General features: G+C 42.0%; 11 protein-coding genes and 1 non-coding gene across 15 annotated transcripts; 6 read left to right on the forward strand and 6 right to left on the reverse strand.

Moving 5' to 3' along the window:
* Positions 1-509: 509 nt before the first annotated feature.
* Positions 510-14,577, reverse strand: LOC6569032 (clavesin-2). 2 transcript variants are annotated; one of them, XM_001995003.3, is made up of 4 exons: positions 14,552-14,577; positions 1,919-2,245; positions 1,484-1,850; positions 510-1,410 (listed from the first exon to the last, which is right to left on the reverse strand). In XM_001995003.3, exons 2-4 carry the CDS (start codon positions 2,215-2,217, stop codon positions 1,141-1,143), a joined length of 936 nt encoding a protein of 311 aa, XP_001995039.1. In that variant the 5' UTR covers positions 2,218-2,245; positions 14,552-14,577; the 3' UTR covers positions 510-1,140. The 2 variants fall into 2 exon arrangements, with proteins under 2 accessions (XP_001995039.1, XP_032596891.1); XM_032741000.2 differs by lacking the exon at positions 14,552-14,577 and having other exon boundaries at positions 511-1,410; positions 1,919-2,387.
* Positions 3,747-5,737, forward strand: LOC6569031 (alpha-tocopherol transfer protein). The gene is made up of 3 exons (XM_001995002.2): positions 3,747-4,099; positions 4,169-4,541; positions 5,115-5,737. The coding sequence occupies exons 1-3, from the start codon at positions 3,795-3,797 to the stop codon at positions 5,367-5,369; spliced, it is 933 nt and encodes a 310-aa protein (XP_001995038.1). The 5' UTR covers positions 3,747-3,794; the 3' UTR covers positions 5,370-5,737.
* Positions 5,978-7,433, forward strand: LOC6569030 (neuropeptide FF receptor 2). Its single transcript, XM_001995001.3, has 3 exons — positions 5,978-6,072; positions 6,136-6,765; positions 6,823-7,433. Exons 1-3 carry the CDS (start codon positions 6,067-6,069, stop codon positions 7,357-7,359), a joined length of 1,173 nt encoding a protein of 390 aa, XP_001995037.1. The 5' UTR covers positions 5,978-6,066; the 3' UTR covers positions 7,360-7,433.
* On the reverse strand, positions 7,432-14,583 carry LOC6569029 (RWD domain-containing protein 2B). Its single transcript, XM_001995000.3, has 2 exons — positions 14,552-14,583; positions 7,432-8,679 (listed from the first exon to the last, which is right to left on the reverse strand). Exon 2 carries the CDS (start codon positions 8,662-8,664, stop codon positions 7,822-7,824), a length of 843 nt encoding a protein of 280 aa, XP_001995036.3. The 5' UTR covers positions 8,665-8,679; positions 14,552-14,583; the 3' UTR covers positions 7,432-7,821.
* On the forward strand, positions 9,231-20,092 carry LOC6568931. 2 transcript variants are annotated; one of them, XM_001994999.3, is made up of 13 exons: positions 9,231-9,411; positions 9,557-10,434; positions 10,774-10,948; positions 11,006-11,172; positions 11,230-11,295; positions 11,406-12,128; positions 12,454-13,543; positions 13,656-14,044; positions 14,117-14,292; positions 14,816-15,558; positions 15,638-15,829; positions 19,227-19,659; positions 19,719-20,092. In XM_001994999.3, the coding sequence occupies exons 1-13, from the start codon at positions 9,246-9,248 to the stop codon at positions 20,041-20,043; spliced, it is 5,523 nt and encodes a 1,840-aa protein (XP_001995035.2). In that variant the 5' UTR covers positions 9,231-9,245; the 3' UTR covers positions 20,044-20,092. The 2 variants fall into 2 exon arrangements, with proteins under 2 accessions (XP_001995035.2, XP_032596883.1); XM_032740992.2 differs by lacking the exons at positions 14,816-15,558; positions 15,638-15,829; positions 19,227-19,659; positions 19,719-20,092 and adding an exon at positions 14,376-14,483.
* LOC6568930 lies at positions 15,831-18,176 on the reverse strand. The gene is made up of 2 exons (XM_001994998.3): positions 17,746-18,176; positions 15,831-17,682 (listed from the first exon to the last, which is right to left on the reverse strand). Exons 1-2 carry the CDS (start codon positions 18,015-18,017, stop codon positions 16,587-16,589), a joined length of 1,368 nt encoding a protein of 455 aa, XP_001995034.1. The 5' UTR covers positions 18,018-18,176; the 3' UTR covers positions 15,831-16,586.
* A 163-nt stretch (positions 20,093-20,255) lies between the features above and the next one.
* LOC6568928 (putative N(4)-(beta-N-acetylglucosaminyl)-L-asparaginase GH22932) lies at positions 20,256-21,598 on the reverse strand. The gene has a single exon (XM_001994996.3). It carries the CDS (start codon positions 21,545-21,547, stop codon positions 20,327-20,329), a length of 1,221 nt encoding a protein of 406 aa, XP_001995032.2. The 5' UTR covers positions 21,548-21,598; the 3' UTR covers positions 20,256-20,326.
* An 877-nt stretch (positions 21,599-22,475) lies between these two features.
* On the reverse strand, positions 22,476-23,316 carry LOC6568927 (60S ribosomal protein L31). The gene is made up of 3 exons (XM_001994995.3): positions 23,293-23,316; positions 22,813-23,060; positions 22,476-22,732 (listed from the first exon to the last, which is right to left on the reverse strand). Exons 2-3 carry the CDS (start codon positions 23,034-23,036, stop codon positions 22,582-22,584), a joined length of 375 nt encoding a protein of 124 aa, XP_001995031.1. The 5' UTR covers positions 23,037-23,060; positions 23,293-23,316; the 3' UTR covers positions 22,476-22,581.
* Positions 23,317-23,423: 107 nt separating this feature from the next.
* On the forward strand, positions 23,424-24,074 carry LOC6568926 (transmembrane protein 234 homolog). The gene is made up of 3 exons (XM_001994994.3): positions 23,424-23,462; positions 23,524-23,829; positions 23,896-24,074. The coding sequence occupies exons 1-3, from the start codon at positions 23,447-23,449 to the stop codon at positions 23,997-23,999; spliced, it is 426 nt and encodes a 141-aa protein (XP_001995030.1). The 5' UTR covers positions 23,424-23,446; the 3' UTR covers positions 24,000-24,074.
* Positions 24,075-24,199: 125 nt separating this feature from the next.
* On the reverse strand, positions 24,200-25,746 carry LOC6568925 (uroporphyrinogen decarboxylase). Of its 2 annotated transcripts, none has more exons than XM_001994993.2 (3): positions 25,617-25,746; positions 24,675-25,418; positions 24,200-24,615 (listed from the first exon to the last, which is right to left on the reverse strand). In XM_001994993.2, exons 1-3 carry the CDS (start codon positions 25,629-25,631, stop codon positions 24,304-24,306), a joined length of 1,071 nt encoding a protein of 356 aa, XP_001995029.1. In that variant the 5' UTR covers positions 25,632-25,746; the 3' UTR covers positions 24,200-24,303. The 2 variants fall into 2 exon arrangements, with proteins under 2 accessions (XP_001995029.1, XP_032596889.1); XM_032740998.1 differs by lacking the exon at positions 25,617-25,746 and adding an exon at positions 25,497-25,541.
* A 310-nt stretch (positions 25,747-26,056) lies between these two features.
* On the forward strand, positions 26,057-27,024 carry LOC6568924 (death-associated protein 1). The gene is made up of 4 exons (XM_001994992.2): positions 26,057-26,125; positions 26,187-26,249; positions 26,545-26,633; positions 26,689-27,024. The coding sequence occupies exons 2-4, from the start codon at positions 26,204-26,206 to the stop codon at positions 26,845-26,847; spliced, it is 294 nt and encodes a 97-aa protein (XP_001995028.1). The 5' UTR covers positions 26,057-26,125; positions 26,187-26,203; the 3' UTR covers positions 26,848-27,024.
* A 127-nt stretch (positions 27,025-27,151) lies between these two features.
* On the forward strand, positions 27,152-27,238 carry Trnastop-uca. Its single transcript has one exon. It is a non-coding gene; the product is annotated as a tRNA-Sec (tRNA).
* The last annotated feature ends 175 nt before the right edge of the window (positions 27,239-27,413 follow it).

The following is a 27,413-nucleotide window of genomic DNA, read 5'->3' on the forward strand; positions in this document are numbered from 1 at the left end:
GATTGCTTAGTTTGTTGGGACTGATTTAACAACACAACCTTGCAGTGTCGAAAGCCTTTTATCTAAAGCGAAGATAATATCGTAACACAGGATACGTCAGAGGCGCTTATCAGCTTGTTGATAACATTTTACAAACCATTGCGACATAAATCATTGTACAAATCAAAGAGAAAAGAGGAACAAATAGTGTGGTATCTTTTTTGTGGCGAATCAGATGTTCATTTTTTTTTTTTGTTTTTGGTTTGACATTTAAACAAATTCGTTTTAATTTATTAACGTACTCAACATGGGTCGCTACAATAATACACTGTCAATTGTAAGTATGTATCTGTAGTATGTATGCATGTATATACTAATATATATGTAAATGTGTAAACTAGTATCAAAAATTAGTAGAGACGACACTTAGCCAACGCATAAAATTATCGAAAAAGAATGTATGTATGTATGTATGTATATGTGTGCATGTGTGTGTATGCATATTTGTAAGTGGGTATGCATGTTTAAAATAAAAGCCAACCAAAACTTATGTATATAGTAAGAATAAAAGTAGAAGAAGACATCCATACATATAGTGAGCGATATTTAGCGTGAAACAATCTTCTTGGTTTTTTTTTTAGTTTGGAGCGTAAAACAAATTTTTATGGAAAGTCCTAAGCATAGGGAAATGTTGGTATGTTCACTGATAAGAACGGCAATAAATTATAATCGACATTCATGAGGTTTTTGCCATTTTATGGCTTTTTTTTTTCTTTTTTCTTTTCATTGTTATTTTAGTGTGTTCTTTGCTGTAACATTGTTCAATTTTGCTTTTAGTATCGATGTTGCTTTCTAAGAATTTTTATAAAATATCAGGTTTTAACAATGACCAAAGTTCGCTATAGCGCTGTATACTACATACTATATGTATAGGGTATGTGGACAAATATATATATATATACATATATATACACATATATGTATGTATTTACATGTACATATATATGTATTTATATATATATATAGTATGTATGGAGAGAGAGAGATACAGAGAGATAGAGAGGGAGGGAGTGTGAGGTGTATATGTTTTTGTATATATATATATATATAGTATGTGCATTTGAATATACAGTTAACAGCCCCCAAAGCCCCGGAAGCCCCTCAATCAAAATCTAGCTTGCGAAAGGTGCCCTCCTCAGCGCTAGCGACACCAGTGACAAGCGCAGCTTGCTGCTGGCTGTTCCCAGCACGCAGCTTCTCATCGACCCCAAAGCGCTCATCGTCATTGAAGTACGGCGTAAAGGTGTTCAATTGTGCCTCATAGCGGGTAATGGCTTCGTTCAGCGATCCATTGTTACCACCCAGCTCCGTCGGCAGGTACTCCTTGCCAATGGCCTTATGCAACGACTCCAAATTTGGATGTATGTGCAGCTATAGAAGATAATGAACGAGACTGATTAGAATTTGTTCGATAAGAGAACGACATGCAGTTTAAGTTACACACCAGTTCTTTTTGTTTCATCACATTGCGGATTATGGTTAGGACAAATTGTGTTTCACGCGAGGCATTCACAATGTGCGTAGCCAACAGATTCGTGGGTATTCCATGCTCGAGGAATGCATTCATGCGCTTGAACAGGCTCGAATCAAACTGCAACAGCAGCGAATATGGTATTTTTGTGAAATCAATGACCTCAACGACTCCGGCAATGTTCCAATTGTCATCGGTATTGATCTCTATCTCAGAGCGGAAAGCATGAAAGCGAAAGATGTCGCCAACGCTGTGCTTGGAAGTCTCGATATGTCCCATGCGTGTGAAATGGATACGTGGGCCACCAGGGCCAATGGGATTGGGTAGTGTGGCGAATATGCTGAATGAAAATAAAGCGAAAATACAAATACATTCACTTGATAAAGTTGACTTGAACTTAATTCTCACCCTGATCTGGCCAGTTCAAAGAGTTTGTCATCCACAGCACGTGACTTGAGCAGGCCACGTTCCTTGGACTTGTAGTCGTAGAAGAAGAGCACTCGCTTCTTGGCCTGCTCCAGATCCCACAAACAGAAGCGCAGAAATGCGACCAGGAACTGATCATCGGTGCGCGCCTCCAAATAGTTCTGTTCGTTAATCCAATTGCGTAGAGCCATAATTAAGGCATCTCGATTCGCCTCATCCTCGTTGAGCTCCACACGCGCCACTTCCGCCAACTCTGGCACCAGCTGTCTTATTTTGGCCATTGTGTTGGGGATAACTGCAAATTTTGTACTATCGAAACTTTAAGCAAAATTGTGACAACTATGGTTATTCGAGAGAAACTTGTGTATGAGTGTGTGTGCATGTGTGTGCCCCGTCTAGGTTGAAACACGACTAATGGCAGCAGAATCGACGCCTGCTTCGAGGTGACGACTACTTGGCGAACAAGTGGACGCTAGCAACTTGTAGCAAATGATACGAGTCGATATTGGGACGATACCAAAGTGCACAGTGACCCTAAACTAATTTATATGCACTTGCTCCAATATTGTGTTTATACTTTTCTCAAGTTCAATACGAGCATAAACCAAAAAAATTGATATCCTGATGATATTTGGAATTTATGCAGGCAGGATATATGTCGGAGCCGATCTAATAACTATAGCATGTAGCTGGGAGTGTAACGATCGATTGGAAGATGTTTTTATATATGAAAAACACTGTTAAGAAAAACTCTTTAATTATGCTGTGGAACAGCAGCTATTCCATAAGACAAATCTGTCGGCTTTGATTCCAGTTTACAAAGGTAAGTTATCTTCTTAGTTTGGACTATTATTCATTAAACAAACAGAAAACATTTCATTTGCTAAGCAATCACCACTGTGCAGCAAAAGTTTTGCGATAAGATAAGACTTAGGGTAGATATAACTGTATGGTTCGATTAACAGGCCACTGATACCAACAACTACAACCTTTATTGAGCGAAGCGAACTTTGCATCTGCATTGACAATAACCATTTCCTAGCTCCCGACTCACAAATCTGATGCGATGACCCTTATCCCAAAAAGCCAATGATTAACAGTTTTCATTTTTATACCCATTGAAAATGGGTAAAAATGATATCATGGATTTGTCCGTGACTGACAGAAGGAGGCATCTCCGACCCATATGAATATTTTATCAATCAGAATCAATACCCATGGATATGTGAATCTCAGAGATATTCATTAGAGTGTTCGAATTTGGAATATAAGTTCTCATATACCCCGCATAGATCGCCTTTATTTCATTTTATCGATAACAGCCATCGTTTCACAAATATCAATACATATCGGTTTCTACAATCTTTAAACCTGTTGCTTCTTATTAATATATAATACGCATTGACATATGATTGATCGACGGGAAAAACTTAATCAAGATCGGATAATAAACGCTCAAGTTATAGTTAAAGACGTATTCGCATATTGATCTCATTCATCATCAGCAGTCGCAAGCATTTTCTGTTTCTTAAGGCAGACAATAAAGGGTATATCGAAGTTGAGCTCACTCGAATACAGCATTCTAACTTGTTTGACTGTTAACAATTACTAAGCATGAATTTGACGCTCAATCTAATCAAATTAAGATAACATAACAGAGTACTTCACTATGCTTTGCTATGGAGTCCAGACGAAACAAAAAAAAACGCATTATCAACTAGCCAAACGATTGGCCATAAAAGGTCATGATTAGCGAAAACTGATTAGTTGGCCAAGAGCGAGAATAGAGAAAGAATTGGCTTTATATAGTTCAGATTCAGTAATCGCACAGTTGCCACGAGGCGCAGTACAGCAGATTATGGCCGAGGAGCTAATACGTCCACTCAGCGCCGAGTTGCGCCACATTGCGGCAACCGAATTGAATGAGGTGGAGCAACGACTGCCCCAAGATTTGCAGGCACTGCGAGATTGGTTGGCCAAACAGCCGCATTTGAAAGCACGCCAAGATGCACAATTTCTCGTTGCCTTTCTGCGGGGTTGCAAGTTCAGTCTGGAGAAGGCCAAATCCAAACTGGATCATTATTATACCATAAGAACAATGATGCCAGAAGTCTTTGGCCAGAACTACATGGATGATCGAAGCATTGCGTTTTGCCGCACGGGGTAAACTATGCAACTATAGCAAACTGACTGGCTCAGCAAGATGTCTAAGAGCATTCTCTTCATTTCCAGGACATATGTGCGACTACCAAAACCACTTGGCGTGGACGGACCACGCATCCAGCTAACGGATTATTCCAAACTTGATCCGAAAGTCTTTCAGATGATCGATCTGTTTCGGTTTGAGACGCTGGTCATGGGGCGACAGATAACAGAGGATGATAATAGCGTTATCAGCGGCTACGTTGAGATTCTCGACTTGTCCAAGTGGAACCTCAGTATGGTGGCCCAATTGGATTTTTCGCTCATCAAGAAAATGGGCGTGTTTGCCGAGAAGGCGGCACCGATGCGGATGAAGGGTGTTCATTTGGTCAATTGCCCCAAGGAGGCAGTAGCTGTGCTTAACTTGGCCAGAAGCCTTATGCCCAACAAGCTGCAGGATCGAGTAAGTTATTTAGAATTTATTTTTGAAACTGTGGCAATATTCTGTTATATTTTGGCTCCAATTTAGGCCATTTTTTTTTAAAAAGAAATAGGAGATAATCTATTATTATCAGTTTGCTATCAGCCCAGCTATGTTCAAGTACCAAATATCAATTGATAAGCCCAAAAAGCTCTATTAATTTCCAATTAGAGAAAATCAATAATGTTTTCGATTGGAATAGATTGATATTGAAATATACCCGGCGTACAGTAAGGGTATTATAGATGGGGGTTCACTGTGCTGTATTATCTGCATCAAATTAACTTTATGACCACAATTAATTGTACCAGGATCATAAATTTGGTACTTCCCCTTTCAAGTATATAAATAGTCGCTTTAAAGTATAAATCTGCACTATTTTGGGGGATATTTAGAGGGTTTATTTATGTGATTCCTGTGAACGGAATCTAGACCGGCAAAATTATAAAAGTTTATTTATAAAAGGTCTACGTCTTTTATGAGGTATATCAATTTCTTATCACATATTTTGATTTGGTCATATTTACGATAGTTAATGAGAATTTCTTCACACAGTTTTACGTGCACAAAAATATAGAACAACTTTCCAAAATAATACCCCGCGAATATCTGCCCGAGGAATATGGCGGCAGCAATGGACGCATTGCTGACATCATTGTCGAGATGGAACGGCAGATGCTTAGCTATAACGACTACTTAAAGGATGAGATGAACTACGGCGTCAACGAGCAGCTGAGACCCGGCAAACACCTAACTCCCGACACCCTGTTCGGCATTGAGGGCTCCTTCCGCAAATTGGACATCGATTAGATTTGCTCACATTGACAAACCGACATTGAAGGGAAAGAAGATCTCTAAATTGACATAACTTAAAATTTAATTATATGTGAGATGCAAAGATTAAAATGCTAGATAGATCATCTGAATAGAGCCCGTATATTTGCCCTAAGTTGAATTGTAAAAGGGAAGTGTAATGAATACAGTGAAACCTCGAAAATTAGAAAACTTAGATGATTCTAGTGCGCATTTTTTAAATATCATACATACAAATAAACTAAATCTATTAATTTCATTTATTTTATTAATTTATAAAATGTAATTTCAATTCTCAAATTATTCTGATTGTCAAAAATCCAAATTATAAAATATATAACTTTGAAAAAGAGAATCAAAACAATAACCACAAAAGGCACTATTTCAGTTATCAGGAAACTAATAAATATTATGCTTGTTTGAGAAGCGCAAAGAGAGGCGGCGCCCTATTGACAACCCAACAGATGGGCATTACGAGTGGTAAACAAAAAGCGTCAAATTCAGAAGCTTTTAGTGTGCGATATCAGTGACAAGTGTTAATAGCCTTATCTATCAGTTAAGTGAATTAGATGGGAGATCAATAAAAATGTTAATTTGCATGTTAACTGGAATTCAACTGGCAGCTGACCAAGTCAGTTGCGCTGCAGCCATAGACTGAAAAAGGAGTTAAAAAAGGGCATATAATTTTAATAGTATGGACGTGAGTAGCATATTGCATATTAAATACAGAATTATAGGCATTATATCTTTGACTTTCTTTCAGTTCGATTTTAGTCAATGGGATTTTCCGGAGGATCGCATTTGGTTGCGTATACCGAGTGGGGAGATTGCGTGGAAAGTGTGCTCCTTCCTGCCACTAATTATATTTGGCCTTTACGGCAATTCGGTTATGATCTATTTAATAGCCGCAAATCGTACGCTGCGCACGCCAACCAATTTAATTGTGGCCAATATGGCAGTGGCTGATTGTCTCACACTACTCATATGTCCGACTATGTTCATGATCAATGATTTCTATCAGAATTATCAGTTAGGCTATGTGGGCTGCAAGATGGAGGGTTTTGTGGTGGTTGTATTCCTTATAACAGCCGTTTTGAATCTTTCCGTGGTTAGTTACGATCGTCTTACAGCTATTGTCCTGCCACTGGAGAAGCGTTTAACGCTGCGTGCCGCAAAGATTGTAATTTTTTGCACTTGGCTGGCAGGAGTTCTACTTGCACTGCCCCTAGCTATATATCGGGATTATAGGGTGCGTGTATGGCGTAATTTTACGGAGCGCTATTGCAAGGAGAACATAAATGTCCTGCCCAAATATTGGTATGTGCTGATCACGGTATTAGTTTGGTTGCCCTTGGGCATTATGCTCATTTGTTATACGGCCATTTTCATCAAGGTGAGAGAAGAGTTTAAATATATCTATCTTATTTCTATAATCAAATTTAATTCCCAGCTTGATCGCTATGAAAAGCGCGTTTTAAGCCGTGAAAATCCGCTGAGTGTTAATTATAAGCGCAGTGTGGCTAAAACCCTGTTCATTGTGGTTATTGTTTTTGGGGTGCTGCGTTTGCCCTTCACCATTTTCGTGGTGTTGCGCGAAAAGTATTATAACACCGAGGTCAGCGTGGATAGTGCAATGCAGTACTTTTCATACTTTTCGCAATACCTAATGTTTGTCAATGCCGCCGTCAATCCCCTTATCTATGGCTTCAACAACGAGAACTTCAGACGTGCCTATGCCGAGATGTCTTGTGTGAAACGTCGAAGAGCCAAAGGGAATCGCGTTCATCATTGTTGCTATTGTGATTTCATCAAGAAGAACAAGAACAACAAACAAACAGAAGCAAATGCAAATGCAGAGAAGAGCTGCGCCAAGGAAATATCACAGTCTGCGACTGCGGAAACAAAAAGACTGCAGGAAACATCCAACTTGGATGGTAGTGTCGAAGACACTTTGGTGGCACAGATCGATGGAGAGGGTTTCATTTAAAGTCTACATTATAAATATATTACACTACCAAAATGGCAGGTCATTAATTGAATATTCCAATACTTTAACAAATTTCTGACATTTAAAATGTATTTATTTATTCATTTAAAACACATTTTGTAGTGTTTACATATATTTATCCCTCTGAACGGGATGAAATCAATTTAAATCATCCCGAAAAGGAATAAAATTGTTCTTGGCCTTAAGATCTAATTATATAAATATTTCGTTTTGTTCCAAAAATTGTATTTTATATTTGAGGACCACAATATTTATCAAAGAGTCTTCACATTAATCAGAACATTTATCGAAAAGTCTTCATATTAATTTTAGGAGGGTCTTCACATTACATTGACATTACGGTATATAATGTTATTGGTAAAGCTCAAATAGCATTACACAACACAAAGAAAGAATAATAAACAATGGCAAATGACAACAGATATGAAACCATTTTCATTATCACGTGAAACCAAAGAACTCCGACTTCATATAGCCCGTGCCATGGGCCTCCAAAAACTTGATAAACTGTGCCATATTAATGGGTCCCTCATCGCCGTCAGTGCCATCATTGAAGAGCTGCTCCGTAAACTGCTCAAAGCGACGCTTGCGACACAGTTCTGTACGCACCAAGCTGATCTTCTGCCAGCGTAAGGCCCTAATGGAGCGCCAGTATTCCTGCACCTGCTCCTGCTCGCCCTCGACACAGATAATACCCGGCTTCCCGGGACGACTAAAGCCGCTGAGTTGCAGTTGTCGTGCTTGACGTATCAACTCCTGTCGCTTGGAACTCGACTTAATGTGATGCGAGTAGATCCAAAGGCGCTCGAGCTGCACCACTTTGGGTTGCTCCTCGGGCACAGCAGGCAGCTCGCTGGCTGGACGTAATAACAGAGTTTCAATTTGCTCCTGCAGCCAGATGAGCAATTGATATATATAAGGTTCCCCTGGATCGCTGCGTTGCTTTGCCAAATAGTTCTCGATTTGCTGCTTGAGATGCTCCGTATTGGCCTTGTCCAGCAGTGCGCTGTGTACACTAATCCTGGCCAGCTCCAGCAGCGGATACAAATGCGGCAGCTCAACGCGCACATCCACAGAACTCTTGCACGGCAAACTCAACTTGATGATGTACTCAAGATGCGAGCGAAGAGGTGTCTGCGACTCTGAACGCACAAACTCATTGAAATCGGCAACGACGCTGGCATCGAGCAGCTGCAGCTCGCGAGGACCATAGTATATGGATTCGAGCAGCTCCAACTCCTCCAGCTGCTGACGTAGACAGCGGCAATAGGCCTGGAGATCCATTCTTCAAACAATCGGCTGCCGAAAATTGGGAAAGAGTTTTTTGGTTTAGTCTCGGGCTGTTTACGGGAGAGCCTGACAAAAACTCAAACAGAAGTGGAACGAGAACCGAGACTACAGAGAAAAATAATGTTAAGAGTGTACAGAACTACTGCAATTCCCGACAAAGCTACGAAGCAAAGCAAAGCATTCGAAAAGCAGATTTAGATTCAACAGATAAAGAATAAATTCATGGATTAATATAATTATCATGATCATGTTCGAATATAGGTGATTAATTATATGGAAATTCAACGGAGTTCTGATTAAGCGAGTTATAATAAAGATATCTTGATATGATTAACTGGTCTTTTACAATGTAGAAACTTATAGACTCTGTGCTTTGTAGTGTGCCTGCTGATCAGCTGATCGTGCTAAGTCCACAATTGATTCGCTCTTCCTCTCTCACTCTTTCTCATTCCTGTTTTGGGTCTTCCTCGTGTTTTCGAAACGGTTTGAAAAGCTTCTTCGAAGCTTTTTAATTTAGTGTACGGTTTCTTTGTTTGAATACGTTGCACGTGTTAAGTTTCGTCTAATTAATTGAAATGTGTCGTTTCATGTTTATATTAATATTTCTGCTCTGGAAACATGGATATGGTTTCGAGGTGCGTTTCCAGGAAACGCTACCAAGCTACCACATCTCCTCGGATTTTGACGCCGAAACTGAGCAGCGTCTGCATAAGCGTGAAATGCAGCAATTTTTCGATAAAGGTGTTACACAAGACAACAAAATACAAGTTTTAAAGAATTGTTTGCCTTAGTCTCGGGCTATCTACTTGAGAGCCTCATAAAACTCATAAAGAGTTTGTAACCTTAACAAGCCTTCACAAAAGCTTTGTTTTTTTACTACTTCCAGCTGGTTACAGTTTCGATGGCCTGGTTCGCGTTGCTTCTGTTCCGGTGCCCTTTCCCCTGGACATTTGCATGCTACAGTTGCCCACGGTGAAGTATGCAACCACGCTGCACAAGGATACGGCAGGAGTGCATCAGTTTGCGGTCTACATTTGGCGTGCAAGGGAACAGGATTATGCGCTGTTGCTGCAACAGCCAGCGCCCAAGGCTGTGGCCCTCGACTGCCTGGCATATGCAGGACTTGGCTTTGTAGCACTAAGCCTGAATCACACAGAGCCCGTGCGGCAGGCACGCGAGGGTTCACCCATCTTCGAACTGTCAGCCGAGCGTGGTTTGCGCACCGTACAATATTTTGCGGGTCAACGGCTACGTAGCATGTATTTGAGGATTAGCAGCCAGGAGCTGACGCTGCTGCATGCCTACGATGGCGGCGACACAAAGAAACAGCAACGTTGTCCCTACTTCAAGTGGACGGGCGCCACCTTCCAGCAGCTTGGCTCGATACCCTGCAGCAATGCTCGCCGCTTGGAGGCATTTGGCATTGATTATGCCGATTATGTGGCAGTTGCCAATTATGCCAGTGCCGATGGACGCACCTCCACCCACTCAGAGATCTATAGATACGATGCCCAAGCACGGCGCTTTCAACTCTTTCAACGTTTGAGGAGCAACGGTGCCGTCGATATCAAGTATTTCAGTCTGCCGGTGAATGAGGTGAGTCGTCGACATTTTCTCATACTCGGCAATTCGGTGGGATCTGCGAGAGCAGCTGCTAGCCAAGCTGGTGAGGCGGACACCGTGATCTATGTCTTCGATAATGGACAGTTTGTGCCTTATCAACGTTTGAGCTTCGATGCCCTGGAACGCTTTTTGCCCGTGACGGTGAGTTAACCTTCAACTGTGAACTGCTTACAAATAGAGCAATTAAACCATATTGCATAGAGTGCAAAATTAGAAAAATTGTACGAAATCTTGAAATGAATGCAAGTTTACACGCAACCTTTGCATGCCAATTCAAATCACGAATTATTTTTAATTCTAGAGATTTGCACAGCAAGTCAAATTCAGAATTTATAATTACAAGTTTAAAATAATTTAATTAAATATTGAACTTAAATTAATACTAATATATGCAACCCCAAAGCCGCATTAATTTGCACAAATTTTTCCCACCATCAGCAATAAGCATTATAATTTGAAATCACAATTTCCCACTTGTAGCACTCGATATCGGAAAAATTCCTACTCTTTGTGGTCTGCAGCAAGCAGGATGTGAAAATATATAATCTAAACGATTGGAAATTCGAGGAATCCACAGTACAGTTCACCGAGGGCGCATTCAGCAGGGGCGTGGCACGCATGCGCAGCTACGAGGAGAATGAGCAAAGCTACTTGGGTGAGTCTCTCATGGTCTTAACAAAGAATTAAAGACTAAGCCAACTTCTTGTCACAGTTATAGCCAATGAGAATATGGCCGCCAATGAGACAAACATATTCCAGCCACTCTACAAACAGGACGAACACGCCAATGTCCTGCGGCAGCAAATCATTGAATGGGCACGCGAACAGCGCAAGAGATTGGAGCAGATCAATGTGGATCAATTGGTGCAGAATTTAAAGGTCAGTCTAAAGTTCACTCAATTCTGTAGGCTTATTAATCAAATTTTGTTTCCACAGCAAAAACTTGAGGAAACGCAAAAACATTTAAAGCGAATGCACATAAAACTCGTGAATGCCAAAGCGGTGAGTGAAATGTAGACTGAAATTAAGAAGAGAAAAACTCTAGTTTCTAGAAATAAACTTGAAATATACTTATGAAACCTAATCCGAACCCAACTTAACTTAATACACAGCTAGTCGACCCGCATCAGAAGCTAACCACAAATTATTGGGATGCGTTGCGCTATGCAAAACGCGCCTTGGATGTGATTGAACTGGATGCAGCACGGGCTCAGCGTCGTCCAGCAAAGCGTGCAGTCGAGGATCAGCATGAATTCGATGAGATTACAGTCGGCACCCTGGTGGTGCATGAGAAGCTGCAAGCTCAGCACATCAACGGCGTCAATAGGGAGCAACCGGTTTACGAGTCGATCAGTGCCAGCAAAGTGTATGTAAGTGAGGAGTACAAAGAGGCGGCATCTGAACAACTGCTGCCCCAAATGGAGCAGCTCAGCGTGCAAGATCTGCAATTGGAGGGCAAGCTCAACGGTCACAACTGGACCGAGCTGTTGGAGCAAACACTCAAGCGTCGTGGCAGTGAGGTGCAGTTCATCAAATCTCCGGTGGACATCAGCAATTTGAGAGCGGAGGCTGTGCTGGTTAACGGCAATGAGATCAACGATCGACCTTTGAGTCAACTTATCTCAATCGATGGTGGCGACTACATTGTGCAGCAGGATGTGCAGTTCGCCCAACCCATCGAAGTGAATCGACTGGTCATCAATCAGCGCCTGAATCACATTCACGTAGATCGCCAGCGCTTTGATGTGCTGCTCCATCAAGCGAATCACACCCAGGTCATCGAGGGTGTCAAGCGTTTCGAGAATATACGTGTGCTTGAACCCATTACCATTGCGGTGAGTGCAAAAGCCTTGAGCTAATTACTACACATTTAATTAAATAACCTCTATTAAAAATATTGTAATAGTTACGGTTACACTACTCATTAAAGTTATTTAAGTTGTGGCTCCATAAAAAATACTATTATTTCAATTATAGTACTTTTTTTTAGAGGTCAAACCAAGATAAAAATCGCGTTTTCAACTTGGAATATTGTCTTTTCCCAGAGACCAAATTATGATCAAAAGTCCCTTTAACAAAGTTATGTCTTTGGAAAGATTTGTCCCATCCCAAAATCTCTTTTGACTCTAACTTCTACCAAAATTTCTCAACTGATTGCAGGGTCAATTGTTAGGCTCCGAGCTGATCGCCATGTCGCCGATGAAGGTGACCCATCAGTCGCTGGAACTGCAAGGTGACTATGTGATCGATGGCGATGTGACCATAGGTCAACTATTGCAAGTGCAGGATTTGATAGAGGCCAGCACACAAAGATCAGCAGCCGCCACATTGCAGCAAGCACTGAGAGTGAATCAACCATTGGAGAACATTAATCTTCGATTTGAGCAACCGCTGAGCGCGAATGACACTAAGCTGAGCTTCATCAATGCGCAGGATTTACAGTTTCTGGTTCAACTAAATGTGGACGAGGTACAGTTTGTTGAGGGCGCCAAGTGGCTGCCACAAAGCCTAACAGTTAGCCAAGGCTTCGCTGAAGTTAATATTCTTAATGGTGTCAATGTGGAGAAGTTGTCCAAGCAGCTGCTGCTTAAAAGTGGCAATCAAACCTTTGCATTTCCCATGCAACTCGGCGGATTGCAGGCGCCACAAATAAATGCCACGAAATTGCTGCTGAACGGAGTGGAATTGGAGCAATATCTGAGAAAGAGTGGAGATCAGCGTTCAAATTCCAGTCTCTATGTAGAGCAGTTGCAGGTGGAGGAGCTGCAGGTGATCGACTTACTCCTGCATGGCACTATTTTTGGCCACACTTTGGAGGAGCTTAGCGCGCAGGGCACACAAAGAGCGCACAGTTGGCAATTGCCGGAGAACTTCAACGGGACAATACAGGCGAGAAATATGTGGTTAAAGGGGCATTTGAACGATGCAAGTGTGGCACAGTTGGAGCAACAGCTGCAACAATTGGCGGGGAATATTAAATATGTGGGCGACTTTACTTTTCGCCAGCCGATGAACATTACTGGACTCCACTTCGGCATCAGTTTGAATGGCATTGAGGCACACCGGTTTGGACACTGCTGGCTGGAGAGCAGCGGGCAGCAGCAATTTACAGCACCGCAAACACTGGCAGCGGTTGCAAGTGATCAGGATGTGGTGCTGCAGGGACGACTGAATAATTATACGCTGGAGAAGCTGGTCAACGGTAGCTATAGGTTAAATGGAACCGAGCAGTTGCCAGCTGTCAAATTTGGTGAGTAAATAAATTAACATAAAGATTGCGATTCATTATTAGATAAATAATGGAAAATATAAGTTATGATCTTAATAATATCCACTTCAATCTACAATTTATCCCTTTTCAGTGAATCCCATAGTGCTTCAAGACTCACTTAGCGTGGGTCGTCTAAATGGCTTGCGTGTGCCGGAGGATATGCTATATGCCCAAGGAGGTGGCATGCTGCAAGCGCCTATGAAGATCAATGGTCAGCTGGTGGTAGCCATAGATCAATGCAATGTGAGTGCTTTAAATGGATTTCAGCTGGATGCACTTGCGCAGTATCTGAGAGAAGACTCTGCGCTGGACACGCTGCATGTGGAGCATGCCGAGTTTGAGGCGCCGCCGCAATTTGAGCAGCTCAATGGACGCCAGTTACAAACGCTGCTGGACAAACTATGGCTGGACAATGAGTTGGTGCAACTGAAAGCTGCACAACTCGATTCGGCCAGCTTTGAGGGACTGCTGGAGTTTGAGGTGAGAGAGCTGAGAGCTGAGAAGAGAAACTGTAAATCAAAAAGCAACTTTTGCAATATTTACTTGCAACAGGGCACTTTGAATGGCCTGGATGTGAATCATATTGGCGGCGATTATTTTAGCTGTACTCGCAGCCAGCATCTTAATGTGCCGTTGTATTTTGACCATGACGTCACTTTTGCTCAAACGCTAGCCGCACAACGGGTACAGCTACGTGTCAAAGATGGCGCACTTGTTGAGGGCATTGGGTAAGTGGTAAAAGCTGTAAAAGCGTTTCAACTGTAATTCGGTATCGAGTTTCACTGCACATTTGTTTACGCGCTAAAAACAGTTCGACAGCCACTGGGCCACCAGCACACACACAGTCAACACCCCCGTCAACTGTGTGACACACACACACACATACGCACTTGGTTAAATCAGCTGTGCGCGCTACTGTTTGCAGGTGAAATTTCAGTACATTTCACTCGTAAATTGTGATTTCTTAAGATTTCATATAGACTTTACCTCGTATTTGTTGGGCGTTGTTTCTTTGTTTTTTTGTTAATTTAAATGCACTTTCTACGGGCCTGCAGCCGTTTTCGGAGTTTCAACACTTCACCAGAAGAAAAACATTAAAGTGACAACGCTCCCAGGGCTGCTACACAAAAGATGACACTTACATATATCGAACTATCGACACACTTTTCAATAGTACGAAGAGTGACCGTATTTTTGGCGGTTATTATTAAAATTGGGAATTACATTTTTGTTTTTTAATGAATTTAATAGGAATTTTTCGCTAAATTTTGACGATTTTGTGGCAAATACATTGAAAACTGCCGGCGAACACAATGTAACGGGACACTGGAGCATACATGAAGCCCATGTACCAGGCGATTTAAATAATGTGCTTATAAATCAATTAAATTTGGTTGATGACGTTTTACGCAACGATACCAAAGGTGTTACTTTAATAAATGCACCCAAAACAGCGACGAGTGCCATTATCAAACGCCTCTTTGCCACGCCTACAAGCACAGTGTGCAATGTGCCCGTGGCACAGTGGATCAACAATACGGTTTATATTTACGGCAATCACAGCATTGCTGGCACTACAATCCTTGAAACGCTTAATCTCTACAACGATCTGCGTGTTGTGGGTCCGGTTAATGGGATCCATTGGCAACCGGATCAACTAATGCTATGCGATAAGGATCAGCAATTGGCAGGCTCTTTGCTGATTGAGAATGCGTTGCCAGAACAGCATAGAATTCTAAGTAGCAACATTGAGGAGCTATGGGTGGATCGCATAAATGGACTCAATGTAAATGAGCTGCTCGAGAATAAAGCACATAATCGTCCCAATCTGCATGTGGCAAGTCAGTTGATCTTCGCCCAACCGCTGAGCTTGGCCAACTTTGAACCCACGGCGGGATATAAGTGGAAACGCGGTGTGAGCAAGGGCAAAAATTCCCTTGAAGATTGGCAGCAGCTGGCTGAACATGTGGCTGCAGTGCAGCAGCGTTTGGCAGGTGAGTGAAGAGAGTCGTATTAAATTCTGCATCTGCATTAAATGTTGAATTCATATTAATTAACCAAATTCTTTGACAGAACCCGCCTATATACTAAAAAACTTTGCAGTGCTGCAACAATTTCCTTTTAATGTGAGCCAATTGAAAACGCTTTACGATCAGGATTTAAAACAGGATGTGTTGGGCATTTGGCACACTGATAAGCGGGGCGTGCAACACGTTGAGAGATATGTGTGGCAAGCTCAGTTGGAGCAGTTTGAGTACAATGCAAGTAAGTGGATATAATGCGTCTTTATTTATCATATAATTTAAATGTGATTTGAGCTTATCAACTAAAATGATGAATGGATGAATTTTGAGTTTGATGATGAATTCTTGTTGGTAATTTCTACGTTTACACGATGCGCGTTTTATGCGTATTTTTTGATAAACATATAATCATTAAAAGTTGTAGATTAAATTCGAACATCAATACGATATTGGCTCATTGCATAAACGTAGGAAATTTTCTTAAAATACATCAATATTATGTTGCAATTGAAATCCGGCGTTTACACGAGTTCTTTAAATACTATTTTGCAATTAAATAATGCTGTCTTATATATATATTATATAGTCTTTTTTACGAAATCAAGTAGAGTAGATATAATTTAGCTGCCGGTCTAGGTTTACACGTTTCAAATATCAAGTCGCAAATAAAACGTTTTAAAGTTTAAAGTAATAAAAATATACTGCTAATTCAATAAATAGATATTGCTTTAAGTTAAACTGAGCAGCTATAATCAATAATCTCAAAAGTTTTCGTATTAAAATCTTGTAAAAAGAAAAAAAAACAGCTAAAATATAAGTTTGTACTTTTGAAATGGGACTAAAATATCATGAAATACTTGAACATGTAAACCATTGCTAAAAACTCGTGTAAACTTGCAGCCTTGCAATAATGTCATATTAAAACCACACAAAATGTTGGTTGTCGTCTACGTTTTGTCTCTAGCTCTAGGGGATTTTGATCGGCTTGGTTGGTTGGCTTAGTGCTCCAACTCATCGCTTTGCACATCGACAATGGCGCGTAGGATGCCCAGCTCCAGTTTGGCAGCTGCACGTTGTGAGATTCGATTCATCACATTGGCCACATAGAGGCCGAGTGCCTCGTGGCGCTTCGAGTTGCATAGATTCTTGAAGAATGTCGGCGGCAGCGAATTATCATAGTTTCCTAAATTGATAATCTCGGCGGTGTTGTGGGAGCCCGCATTCACCTTCGACGAATCAAAGATGATCTCATTGAGCTCGTCCATGTGCGGCGAATACCCATTGGTGCTGGCCATCGATGTGGTTGCAATTGTGGCAGCCGTAGAAGAGTTCGCACCACCACCACCAGCACCACCCACCAAATTGCCATTGAGCTGTTGTGAGGGTGGTATAGTTATGATATTAATGCCCGGCGGTGGTGATTGATTGCTCTCGCGCTCCTTCTTCACCTGCAACAGTTGGGCGGTAGTCGTGTGCACCACATTGCTAGTTGTGGGTGTTGGCGCCTCTGTGGATGTGGATGCTGTGGCCATTTGCTTGGGACTTGTCTGCGTCTTCTGCAGCTTCTTTTGCACTGACGGCAAACTGGCGCATTCATCGGACAATTTACGTTTCACCGACTCTGGCAGTTGGATGGTGGTGCGTGCAGAGTGTGCCATCTTATGCTGTTGCAGTTGAGACGCAGCTGCTATTGTTGCCGGCGATTTGTGGCCAAAAGCACCACTCGGTGTCTTTTTCAATGTGATGCCCTTCTTTTGCAGCGCTGCTGCCGCCACAGAAACAGCGCTCGCCTGTTGCCCGCACGATCGTTGCGGATTACTGGCCATTGTGTTTAGCAGTTTCTTCTCCTCGAATGCTGGACGCGGTGTGTCAACATTTGGCTTGTTGGCATGATGGGATTTCTCCTCCTTTTCGGGTGTGCCGCCGCCGGTGCTGCTTGATTTTGTTGGACTATCGCCATCGGAGCTGGCCGAGCCGGTGGAATTTGATTTCTGCACGTATTCCTGTGTCGTGGTAGTTGCCTCATCCTCCTCCTCCTGCTCCTGCACCTCCAGCATTTCATACTCTTCCACATCCTCCATGGGCAATGACTCACTTAACACATAATATATATTTATTTATAAATTTTAGATGTAATTCGATTTTTTTTATACTTACTCCTCCACTTTGATGGCGGCCTTGGGCTCCTGATGGATTTTCTGCATGAGCCCGAATAGCTTCCAGCCGGAGTTGCCTTTTAGTTTCTCCTGTTCGTATTTCTTTTGTAGCACTATGAAAATGGAGCGCGACTCGTGCACGGTCAGCTTGTTGAGGCGGCCAATGCGCGCCCAGGCGTCGTCCTGCTCTTGTTTGCTCGCGCTGGCATTATTCGGATGCAACGCTTTTTCCTTGGCAATGTCCGCCAAAATCTTGTCCAGCTGTATAGCCATTTTAGTCAGTGACTTGCGGCCAACGGTTTGCGCGGCGTTTTTCTGAATTTTGACGGCTTTTCTTCACACACACACTTTTTCACTTAACTTAGGCTTCGGCGCCCTTTTTTTCGCTAATGTTTGTGCAGCTTCTGCTTCGTTTTGCAACTTCGCCTTTTTCACGTATGCGACGGCGTCGGCTGCGACGCTGATTTGGCGGAAAATATTTAGGTGGTCTAGCCACGAGCAGACAAACACGTCAAAATGGCTAAATCGTACACTGCACTAGGTACTTAACATTAATTATTTAAAATATTGTACATTTATTTAATATTAACGAAATGCAACTATAAATACATATATGCGTTTTTAACTTCAAATTAAGCAAATATTAAAGGATACAGTCGTACATCATGCACACTGAACGTGTGAGCAGCACTTAACATATTTAAATGCAAATGCAACCCTTGCGACACTTGGTCTATCGTTTCGCAACACTGCTCAGAGATAGACCAAATAAATGCCATATTTTTGTTTATTCCCGACGGCTGTTCGAACAAACAATTTCACATGCCGAGACAATGGTATCCCTTTTTAGATTTTCACTATACAATGTCGTTAGAACACAGAGTTAAGTAATAATGGCAATTAGCTTAACATATTTTGGATTAGATTCCTTTCAATGAATTCTAAAAAATATTCGCTGACTGGATTGCTGACAACATAGGCGAAGTCCTTCCTGCCATAGCAGGTGACCAGGTGACTGCACAATGCCCCAAACGATTCATGGCGGTGACAGCGACCTTGAAGTCCTTGTAATACTTTGCAATGCGTCTTAAACCCACCTTGGCACTAGTTGTTCCATTTTCTTTGCCGTTGTGTTTGTAACATAACTCGTCCTTGAAGTTATCAAATTTGAGTTCGGGGTGCTGGTGTTGCTACTAAACTAAAATCGCAGCGACGCGGTTTTGAATGCGGTTTTTGAATGTCGCATTTGCAAGGCCTAACCAATGAAACCTTATCACTCATCTGTTTTTTTTTGTGCTTATACCCTAATGAACATAGGGGTGTGTTTTTTGATAAACTTATTATATTGTTCATAATAAAAGTGAGCTATAAATACATACATATGTATATATATATATACGTTAATTTGTACATTTTTTATGACAGAGTATAGAAGCGAGCGCCGTTCTTATTTTATGTTATTTTTCCTTTTGTTCCTTGCAGGCCTGTCAAAACGAATGCTGCCCCATGACAAAGCGACTGTGCACTTTTCAACACTCACCGCGGATGCATCGTTGCATGGTCCCCTGCGTCTAAGTGCCCTCGATTGTTGGGCGCTACAGGAAGGAAGCAAAAAGGTTATCATTTATTGCCACGAAAATGATAGGATCAATAGTACAATCAGGCGACAAGCTGTATTGTCAACCGGACATGTAATAAAACAGTTGTTGTCAACGCCGAACGATAACGGTTCACTGCTGGCGCTGCTTGGTACCAATGTTCTAGAGTTGTGGCAGTGGCACAATGAAAACAGCTGCACGCTGCAACAGCGCCTGCAACTAATCCAGGCTGATCAAATGGCTTTGGCGCACTATGAGAATCGCCTTTATTTGGTCGTCATGACGGCATCTCCAGCTGCCTCCATTCACATCTACAGGCATGCGATGAACTTCAGCTAAAAAGCATTTTAAACATATTCATTTATTTCTTTTACAGTTCCGACAATAGCCACGCTGTGAATTTCCAACTGGAGCAAATCTTTGACTTGGATGACTCGGTTCGTCTGCGTCAGTTAATGTTTGTTAAACTGCACAAATCCAAGGATCTGTTGCTATGCGTTGCCAACGCCTCAACGTCGCAATCTCTGCGCATCTATCAGCAACAAGGCGTGGCAGGCTTCCAGCAGATTCTCGGCGAGAGCACACTGCCAGAGGCACAGTTCATAAGCGCCTTGGAGTTGCCCACGACGCAACATCAGTTCTTGGCTTTAGGTAATGCCGATGCCATATTGTTGGTCGAACCACAGTTCACAAAACTTTGAGGCCCTATTAATGGATGCTGTAAAATATGTACATTGTTGTACGTCTGAATGAAAGTATTTTTAATAAAATATGCTTCAGACTTATACAAATTATTTATATGATATTAAATAAATAATTAAAATATCATTCTTCATCTTATTGCATCGCAAATTTACAGCTTTTGCCAGAGATGAAGAAGACGTATCCCAGCTAACGAAATAGAAAACAGATAATTCCATCATTTTGTTTATTCCCTTATATGTGTTCTTGTTCTGCGACAATTACATTTTTTTGGAATTATATCTAACTTTTTGGCAAAGGCTCCACATGTACATACGGTAAACATTTGACCGTCTGCACGCTGACCGTGTGCGTCGGATTGCTGATCATATAGGGGAACTCCGGTATGCCGTAACAGGCGGCTGCATATTGCCCCAAACGATTCACGGCGATGACAGCGCCAATGAAATCCTTGTAATATTTTGCAATGCGTTTTATGCCCAACTCGGCTGCTTCTTGGGGCGATTTGCCATTCCGCATTGCCTCGACGGCGAGCAGCGAGGGCAGGAAACGCATCATAACATCGCCATCTCCCGTGGCCACAGCCGCACCGACTTCATTATCCGCATAACTGCCGGCACCCACTATGGGTGAATCACCCACACGGCCGGGTATCTTATGCGTCATGCCATTGGTCGAGGTGCCCGTATGTATCTGGTTCTCTACATCGATTGCTATCATGCCGATGGTATCGTGATTATTTTCCCCAATCTCATACTCGTTTCGCGCCCGATCCTCCTTCCAGCGTGTCAGAGGCGTCGCCTTGGGCACATAGGGACCACACGATAGCTTCGGATCGGGATTAACATTGAGCCAGCAATTCGGTTGGCAATTTTTCGCCTTCCACTTCTCCCATTCGTCATGTGACCAGGGCGTCACAAGGGAAGAGGTGCGAAAACCCATCGATACGGCAAAGTCCGTTGCAGACTGACCCACGAGAAGTGTGTGCGATGTGTGCTCCAGCACAAATCTCGCCACACGTATAGCCTCCTTAATGTTCCGCAATCCGCCCACAGCGCCCACATCCATGAGGCCCCCATCCATGACCATAGCATCGAGGGTCGTCTCGCCTCGTTCGTCGGGTGACCCGCCATAGCCAACGGAATGGAAACACTGCAACTCCTCGCACCTCGTGACACCCTCGACGACAGCATTGCGGGTCTGGCGCACACCTCCCTCCGACTGCTGAAGAATGCGCCAGGCCATCTCATTGGCTTCCGACATATTCCACGTGTTGATGACCATCGGCAGCAGTTGTTCCATTTTTTTAGCCGTTAGAGTTGTAATGTAACTCGGCCTGGTGCTAGAGCCACGGCTTGTAGTTATCAGATTTGGGTTTGGGGTGATGGTGTCGCTGCTGCTGTTTGTAATTGGCTTGAGGGCGGTGCCCCAACTGGCGGATGTGGAATGGATGACCATGGGCATTGCTGCAACCCACAACAGCCAAATCGCTGACTTTAGCATCTTAATCAGTTGATTTACGTCTACTGCGCTGTCTTTGCTTCCCAAATGAAACTAAAATTGCTGCAAAGCGGCTTTTAAATGTCGACAAATGAAACCTTATCGCTCATCTGTTTTTCTTCTTCTTATATCACAGTTCGTAGTAGTAGTAGCGTATACTAGATAGATATATATATACATATCACATATATATGTATATATATATATATATATTTGTATATAAAAGAACCGGTAATAAAGAACACATTTTATTCTTATGTTTCATTATGCTTTAGCCTGGTATTTAAATTTCTTATCGCAAGCAGAGTGTTTACTTTGTTGTTTTTCCTTGTTATTTTGCAGGCCTGTCAAAACGGTTGCTGCTCAATGGGAAATCGACTATGCACTTTACAACACTCACTAATATTTGATTTGGATGAATCGGTTCGTCTGCATCCGTTAACGCGTCTACAACTACATATATCCAAGGATCTGTCGCTGTGCGTTGCCAACGTCTGATCGACACAATCCCTGCGCATCCATTGGCAACAAGGCGTGATAGATCCTAGTACTTTTTACAAACTTATCTTCAGGTGCAAAAGAATTTAAGATAAATTTATGTACATAATAGATCGAATAATTAAATTGTCAACCAAATTAGTTAAAACCACTCTCTTCGCATTTTAATGAAAGCAAACCAAAATACATCAAAAATAAAATAAAAGATTCGAAAGATTAAATCCTTTAGGGTAAGAGCTCACCATACGAATACCAACTGCGGACGGATTGGTATCTTAAGTTGGATCAACGTGGCCAATTTGCCGACACAATTTAACTTGAAAACAATTCTGCATATTTTTAAAACAGAAACAAAAGCAGCTACTTTAAACTTGCAGATTCTATAACGAATTTCCAGCAGATGCGTTCGCACAAGACACAAATTGTTGAAACATTATTGTTATTTCTAAATAAAAATTACTTTTTATTAACGTATTTTCGTTAGCGGCGTAAACTGTTTAGTTGTTTTTGTTGTGTGATTCTCATTTCTATAGTTTTGTTTAATCGTCGCTAGACTCAACGGTCTCCGTTTGCAAATTCTTGAATGTGGGCACGGGCACAAACGTAACCAATGTGTACAGTTTGTTGGGAGAGTCCTCGTCATCGTTGCGGCGACGCGCGAGACGCACACGGACGCGGAATGGCGTTGACCTGATGGGGAGAAATAAAAGATTAGATTTAGAACCAAAATGGCAATTCGAAATATAAAATATAGATTTGAATGAACTCACCTGATACCCTTGGACCAGATGTGCTTGTTGAGGCGAGTGTCGATGCGGACATCGTTGGTGCCCATCTCGCGCTCGGCAAACTTGCGGATCTCTTTGATGGCGCGCGGTGCACGCTTCTTGAAGCCGATGTTGTGCACACGCTTGGCCAAATGGATGGTGCACTCGCGGGTGACAACTTCGTTGATCGCCGACTTGTTGCGTTTCTCGCCCTTGGTCTTTGCCATCGCTATTGCTATTGCTGTTCAATCCTAATAAACCAAAAAACAATTCGTTTAGTTTAACTCTCAATTTTGTTCCATCAAAACAGAGCAATTTTCAAACGCCATTTAAACACACACAGCGCTGGCACTGTTGCAACATTTCGCTTGTCGCGTTTCGCATTGCGTGTGCAGCATTCATTTTCATAGATTTCATTGCATTTAATTTGGCATAAATTGCGATGTTTTTTGATTATATTTTGGGTAATAGGCAAAAACCAACCTATGGGAAATGAAAGCTTGACGTAAAAGAGTTTGACAGCTGCGTAGTGCTGTCAAAGTGCGACCACAATTCAGTGTTGGACAATCAACGTATGCAGCCCTGCACAAATGACAGCCGACTCCACAGCTGATTGTTGTTGCTATGTAAATAAACAATGCTGGCAACTGCAAGTAAATTACTCTTTGATTGTAAAAATATGTTATTTAATTAAATTGTTCTGCTTACTTCCAGTACAATTGCTGACAGTTGGCCTACTGTGGGGCGTTACAAATCCTTTTATACGCCTGGGGAGCCAGGGCATTGAGTCCGTCAAGGACACTGGCTCCAAATATCGAAATTTTCTCGCCGAGATTCGCATGATCGCTTCGCGTCTGCATTATTGGATACCCTTCGGGCTCAATCAGTGCGGCAGTCTGCTCTACGTGTGGACATTGCAAACTGCAAACATTACAATTGCTGTGCCAGTCGGCAATTCGCTAAGTTTTGTTTTCACAGCAATAACTGGATATCTTCTCGGCGAGCAACTGCCTGGCAAAAGTGAGTAGGCGATAAAATATGAAAATACATGTTCTTTAATTTGTATTAATTGTGATTTCGCCAAAGAGATCATCATTGGAACACTGCTCATTTGTTGCGGCAGCACCCTGATGATTTATGACAAATTGCTGCAGGAGCAACAGAGCCAGAGTCTGTCATTCCATAAATAATGTTTGGTGCCAAATCTGAAAACCTACCCTATATTTAATAAATTAAAATTATTATGTTGATTATACTGCTTAAAAATGCATATTATTAAATATTTTCGTGTACTATTTTTGAGTTTCAAATCAGTTAATTAAAAAACGTATAATAATTTTTCAATCCAGCGACTTCTTTCAAACATATTACTGCGATTTAAATTCAAATATTTTAAGTTTCCACGTTTTACAGTTTATTACCCTAAACCAAGGCCAAAAGTTGTGCTTAACATATAGTAATATAATGTAGAAAACATTACAATTTAATTGCTATTTATAACGCTTGATGCACTGCATCCACGAGTGTCTCCATGCTGACAATGGGCGTCTGTGGCGTTATGCCATGCCCCAGATTGGCAATATAGCGCGATTTGCCAAATTTATGAACCATTTCAGTTGTTAAAGTGCGCAACTCGCCAGGCTCACGATACATATCCTGTGGATCGAGATTGCCCTGTAGTGTTATATTTGGTCCGACCTGCGCACGAGCTTCCACCGGATCCACCGTATAATCCAGACTAATGACATCGTAGCCCAGCTCACTTTGCTCCTTGAGCGAATGGCCAGCGCCCTTGGCAAAAATTGTCTATGCAGAAAATAATGAGATATATTTATATTTAGACATATTGATCAAATTTGACTCACCAGTGGCACTAATGGCACCGCCTTTTTGGTGAGACGCTCCACCAGATCGTTGCGTATGCGACGCAAATAGGGCGTTGACCACACCAAAAACTCCTCCTTGCTCAGATGCTCGGCAGATGACTCAAAGATCTGTAACATTTGAGCGCCAGCCATCACCTGCATCTCCAAGTAGTCCACAATTACATCGGTAATCAGATTCAAAAAGAGTTTGGTGTCCTCTGGGTAATCGGTTAGCCAGGCCTTGGCCTTGGACATAGTCTTACTGCCGCCACCCTCGATCATATAGCCCATCAGAGTCCAAGGTGCGCCCGTAAACCCAATCAGCGGAACACGACCATCCAACTTATGCCGCATCATGGTAATGGCATCGCCCACATAGGTCAAACGCGACAGAGCGCCGTCCGGCGTCAAACGCTTCAGGTCATCCGGTGTGCAAATGGGTTGCGGCAACACGGGACCAACGCCGGCATGCATCTCCACGGTCAGGCCGAGTGCCTGTGGGATAACCAATATGTCCGAGAATATGATGGAGGCATCGAGATCAAAGCGACGCAACGGCTGCATTGTCACTTCGCAGGCCAGTTCTGGTGTGCGGCAGACCGTAAAGAAATCGTGTTGTTTGCGCAACTCCTGAAATTCCGGCAAATAGCGTCCGGCTTGGCGCATCACCCAAACAGGGACACGATCGACGACCTCGCCTCGTGCGGCACGCAACAAATTATCATTCTTCAGCGGCGGAAAGGGCTGCAAGCGAAAGGTCAACTTGAGTGTGTTGTTTTTGTTGTCGCTAATTGAAATTCGTGCAAGCAGCAGCAATAGTACAATTAATCGAAGTCCAAATTGTTGCCGCATTTGCTGAATTGAGGTCAAGCTGCTTGCCACAATTGTGATGTAATTGTATAATGCTTACACATACACACACTCATACATCATGCTATTTACCTTTGTGTCTTTCATTTTGTATATGGGAATTAGGAATTTATTGCCTAGTAATTGAACTTATTTAATACACCAAATTTTGATGAAATAAACCGGATGAGTATTTTTGCATTCGATTATTATAGCATTACGATAGATAGTTGAGTTGGCAGCACCACTGGCTTTTTGTTTATGTTTTGCAGAGCTGCCAGATTGGAAAGTGAACCGGCAGTGTCTACTCTTGTTTGTGTTTTGTGGTGTATTTACTAATTTTTACTTTGGCATGTGGCCATCGATGGCTACTCCCAATTTTTATGTACTTTTTTATATCAAATGCTTTAGGCACTTGCACGCTTATCGTGATTTAGTTTTGCTGCTACCTGTTTGTTGTTGTTTACGTTTTGTGGAGTTGCCGGATCGTGCGAGCTGTTGACAAGTGCGGCCTTTCTTTTCCCCATCACTAACAAAACTGCATTCGTGTCACAAAGTAGAACGCAAAAAAGAAGGCTCTCATTAATTTTTCCTTATTAGAGGTTGTGGCTGGTAAACACAATTATTGTCGGCAATCATGTGTAACATATGGTATATTTTCAGCTTATTATCTACTAACAATGGCTGATGAACAACCCAATCTGGTGGCTGGACACCCACCTGCATGTAAGTGCTAGATTCATCACTATTTCTCTTTCTGACTACGTTTGTGTGAAGTCTTTTTTCGGATAAATTATGTTTTGTTTTGGTTTACAAATTATGTTATTATTGATGAGCTAAAGTGTCGCGTTGGCAGAGCTTATTTTGTCAATTCATTCCAAATGGTCCCCAATGTCTTTAATCTTATCAATTTTTACCTCAAGTAGTGCAGACACGCACACACGCACGTACTATCGTCATCTATTGCGTAGTCGTGTTTATTTTTTTGACAGTTTGATGACGTCATTATGTTTATTTACAGTGAAGGCCGGTGGAATGCGTATAGTGCAGCATAAGGCGCCCGCCTCCGAGCGCCCAGCCAAGGATGCTGAAGATTGCACGGGACTGACGGTAATTTATATATATCTACTATATTCTATACATTTTAATAACTTTTTTGGCACAGCAACCGGTGAATGTGAACTCTAGTTCGGTGAGCGGAGCACCCGTCAAGGGTAACACAGATTTTACGCCCGCTGGTGCGCAGGTGGCTCATTCGCACAAGCCACCAGCAGCTGTTCAGCAGAAGCCGCAGATCCATCAGATACAGCAGCCCCGCAAGTGATCCGATTCTGCGTCAAGCACTGACTTCGTAACTGTATTTCGTTTGCTTTTGTGAGCGAGATTAATTTAAATATGCCTTATATTTTTGCTACTCTAATATTTGTTTTAAATACTTTTGTTTAACACTTTTCATTCCACATGCATTTTCGCATCGAGTTAAATAAATAAATAAAAACAATTTAATGTGTATATCTTCGTTGTAATTTGTAATATGTTGCAATCGTTATGACATTTTACTTAGAATTCCCAAGTTCTTTTTCCCGCATTTGTGCTCGTAAATACGCCTATTTAGAATGAGGACTGCCGCCCCACTGAGCTTCGGTGGTCCGGGGTGCGGACTTCAAATCCGTAGTCGATTAACGTCGAAGTGGTTCGATTCCACCTGGGGGGCGATCAGCGGCATGTTTAATTATTATTTTATAAATTCGTTTATTTATTTTTAGATATATATTTTATAAATTTATAGAAGAATAATTAATATGTACATAAACACAAATATTCAATGTATATATTTATTATTTAAGAGTTTTAAAGAAATTATGGTAGATGGAGCTTGAAATATGCCTC

This window comes from Drosophila grimshawi, unplaced genomic scaffold (genome assembly GCF_018153295.1).
Source record: "Drosophila grimshawi isolate 15287-2541.00 unplaced genomic scaffold, ASM1815329v1 contig_1367, whole genome shotgun sequence".
Classification (NCBI taxonomy): domain Eukaryota; kingdom Metazoa; phylum Arthropoda; class Insecta; order Diptera; family Drosophilidae; genus Drosophila; species Drosophila grimshawi.

What these genes read in the sequence shown, in the direction of transcription:
- LOC6569032 (XM_001995003.3), bottom strand. Translation starts at nt 2,217, where the DNA reads ATGGCCAAAATAAGACAGCTGGTGCCAGAGTTGGCGGAAGTGGCGCGT. An exon ending in TTTGAACTGGCCAGATCAGG is followed by an intron (nt 1,851 to 1,918) that starts GTGAGAATTAAG and finishes ATTTTCATTCAG; the next exon opens with CATATTCGCCACACTACCCA. An exon ending in TGATGAAACAAAAAGAACTG is followed by an intron (nt 1,411 to 1,483) that starts GTGTGTAACTTA and finishes TATCTTCTATAG; the next exon opens with CTGCACATACATCCAAATTT.
- LOC6569031 (XM_001995002.2), top strand. Translation starts at nt 3,795, where the DNA reads ATGGCCGAGGAGCTAATACGTCCACTCAGCGCCGAGTTGCGCCACATT. An exon ending in ATTGCGTTTTGCCGCACGGG is followed by an intron (nt 4,100 to 4,168) that starts GTAAACTATGCA and finishes CTTCATTTCCAG; the next exon opens with GACATATGTGCGACTACCAA. An exon ending in CCAACAAGCTGCAGGATCGA is followed by an intron (nt 4,542 to 5,114) that starts GTAAGTTATTTA and finishes TTCTTCACACAG; the next exon opens with TTTTACGTGCACAAAAATAT.
- LOC6569030 (XM_001995001.3), top strand. An exon ending in ATACGGCCATTTTCATCAAG is followed by an intron (nt 6,766 to 6,822) that starts GTGAGAGAAGAG and finishes TTTAATTCCCAG; the next exon opens with CTTGATCGCTATGAAAAGCG.
- LOC6569029 (XM_001995000.3), bottom strand. Translation starts at nt 8,664, where the DNA reads ATGGATCTCCAGGCCTATTGCCGCTGTCTACGTCAGCAGCTGGAGGAG.
- LOC6568931 (XM_001994999.3), top strand. Translation starts at nt 9,246, where the DNA reads ATGTGTCGTTTCATGTTTATATTAATATTTCTGCTCTGGAAACATGGA. An exon ending in AACTCGTGAATGCCAAAGCG is followed by an intron (nt 11,296 to 11,405) that starts GTGAGTGAAATG and finishes CTTAATACACAG; the next exon opens with CTAGTCGACCCGCATCAGAA. An exon ending in GCACTTGTTGAGGGCATTGG is followed by an intron (nt 14,293 to 14,815) that starts GTAAGTGGTAAA and finishes TGAATTTAATAG; the next exon opens with GAATTTTTCGCTAAATTTTG.
- LOC6568930 (XM_001994998.3), bottom strand. Translation starts at nt 18,017, where the DNA reads ATGGCTATACAGCTGGACAAGATTTTGGCGGACATTGCCAAGGAAAAA. An exon ending in GCCGCCATCAAAGTGGAGGA is followed by an intron (nt 17,683 to 17,745) that starts GTAAGTATAAAA and finishes TTATGTGTTAAG; the next exon opens with TGAGTCATTGCCCATGGAGG.
- LOC6568928 (XM_001994996.3), bottom strand. Translation starts at nt 21,547, where the DNA reads ATGCTAAAGTCAGCGATTTGGCTGTTGTGGGTTGCAGCAATGCCCATG.
- LOC6568927 (XM_001994995.3), bottom strand. Translation starts at nt 23,036, where the DNA reads ATGGCAAAGACCAAGGGCGAGAAACGCAACAAGTCGGCGATCAACGAA. An exon ending in ATCTGGTCCAAGGGTATCAG is followed by an intron (nt 22,733 to 22,812) that starts GTGAGTTCATTC and finishes TCTCCCCATCAG; the next exon opens with GTCAACGCCATTCCGCGTCC.
- LOC6568926 (XM_001994994.3), top strand. An exon ending in CGAGCAACTGCCTGGCAAAA is followed by an intron (nt 23,830 to 23,895) that starts GTGAGTAGGCGA and finishes ATTTCGCCAAAG; the next exon opens with AGATCATCATTGGAACACTG.
- LOC6568925 (XM_032740998.1), bottom strand. Translation starts at nt 25,526, where the DNA reads ATGCGGCAACAATTTGGACTTCGATTAATT. An exon ending in AATTTGGACTTCGATTAATT is followed by an intron (nt 25,419 to 25,496) that starts GTACTATTGCTG and finishes TTTCGCTTGCAG; the next exon opens with CCCTTTCCGCCGCTGAAGAA. An exon ending in CGGTGCCATTAGTGCCACTG is followed by an intron (nt 24,616 to 24,674) that starts GTGAGTCAAATT and finishes TTTTCTGCATAG; the next exon opens with ACAATTTTTGCCAAGGGCGC.
- LOC6568924 (XM_001994992.2), top strand. Translation starts at nt 26,204, where the DNA reads ATGGCTGATGAACAACCCAATCTGGTGGCTGGACACCCACCTGCAT. An exon ending in GGCTGGACACCCACCTGCAT is followed by an intron (nt 26,250 to 26,544) that starts GTAAGTGCTAGA and finishes GTTTATTTACAG; the next exon opens with TGAAGGCCGGTGGAATGCGT. An exon ending in AAGATTGCACGGGACTGACG is followed by an intron (nt 26,634 to 26,688) that starts GTAATTTATATA and finishes TTTTTGGCACAG; the next exon opens with CAACCGGTGAATGTGAACTC.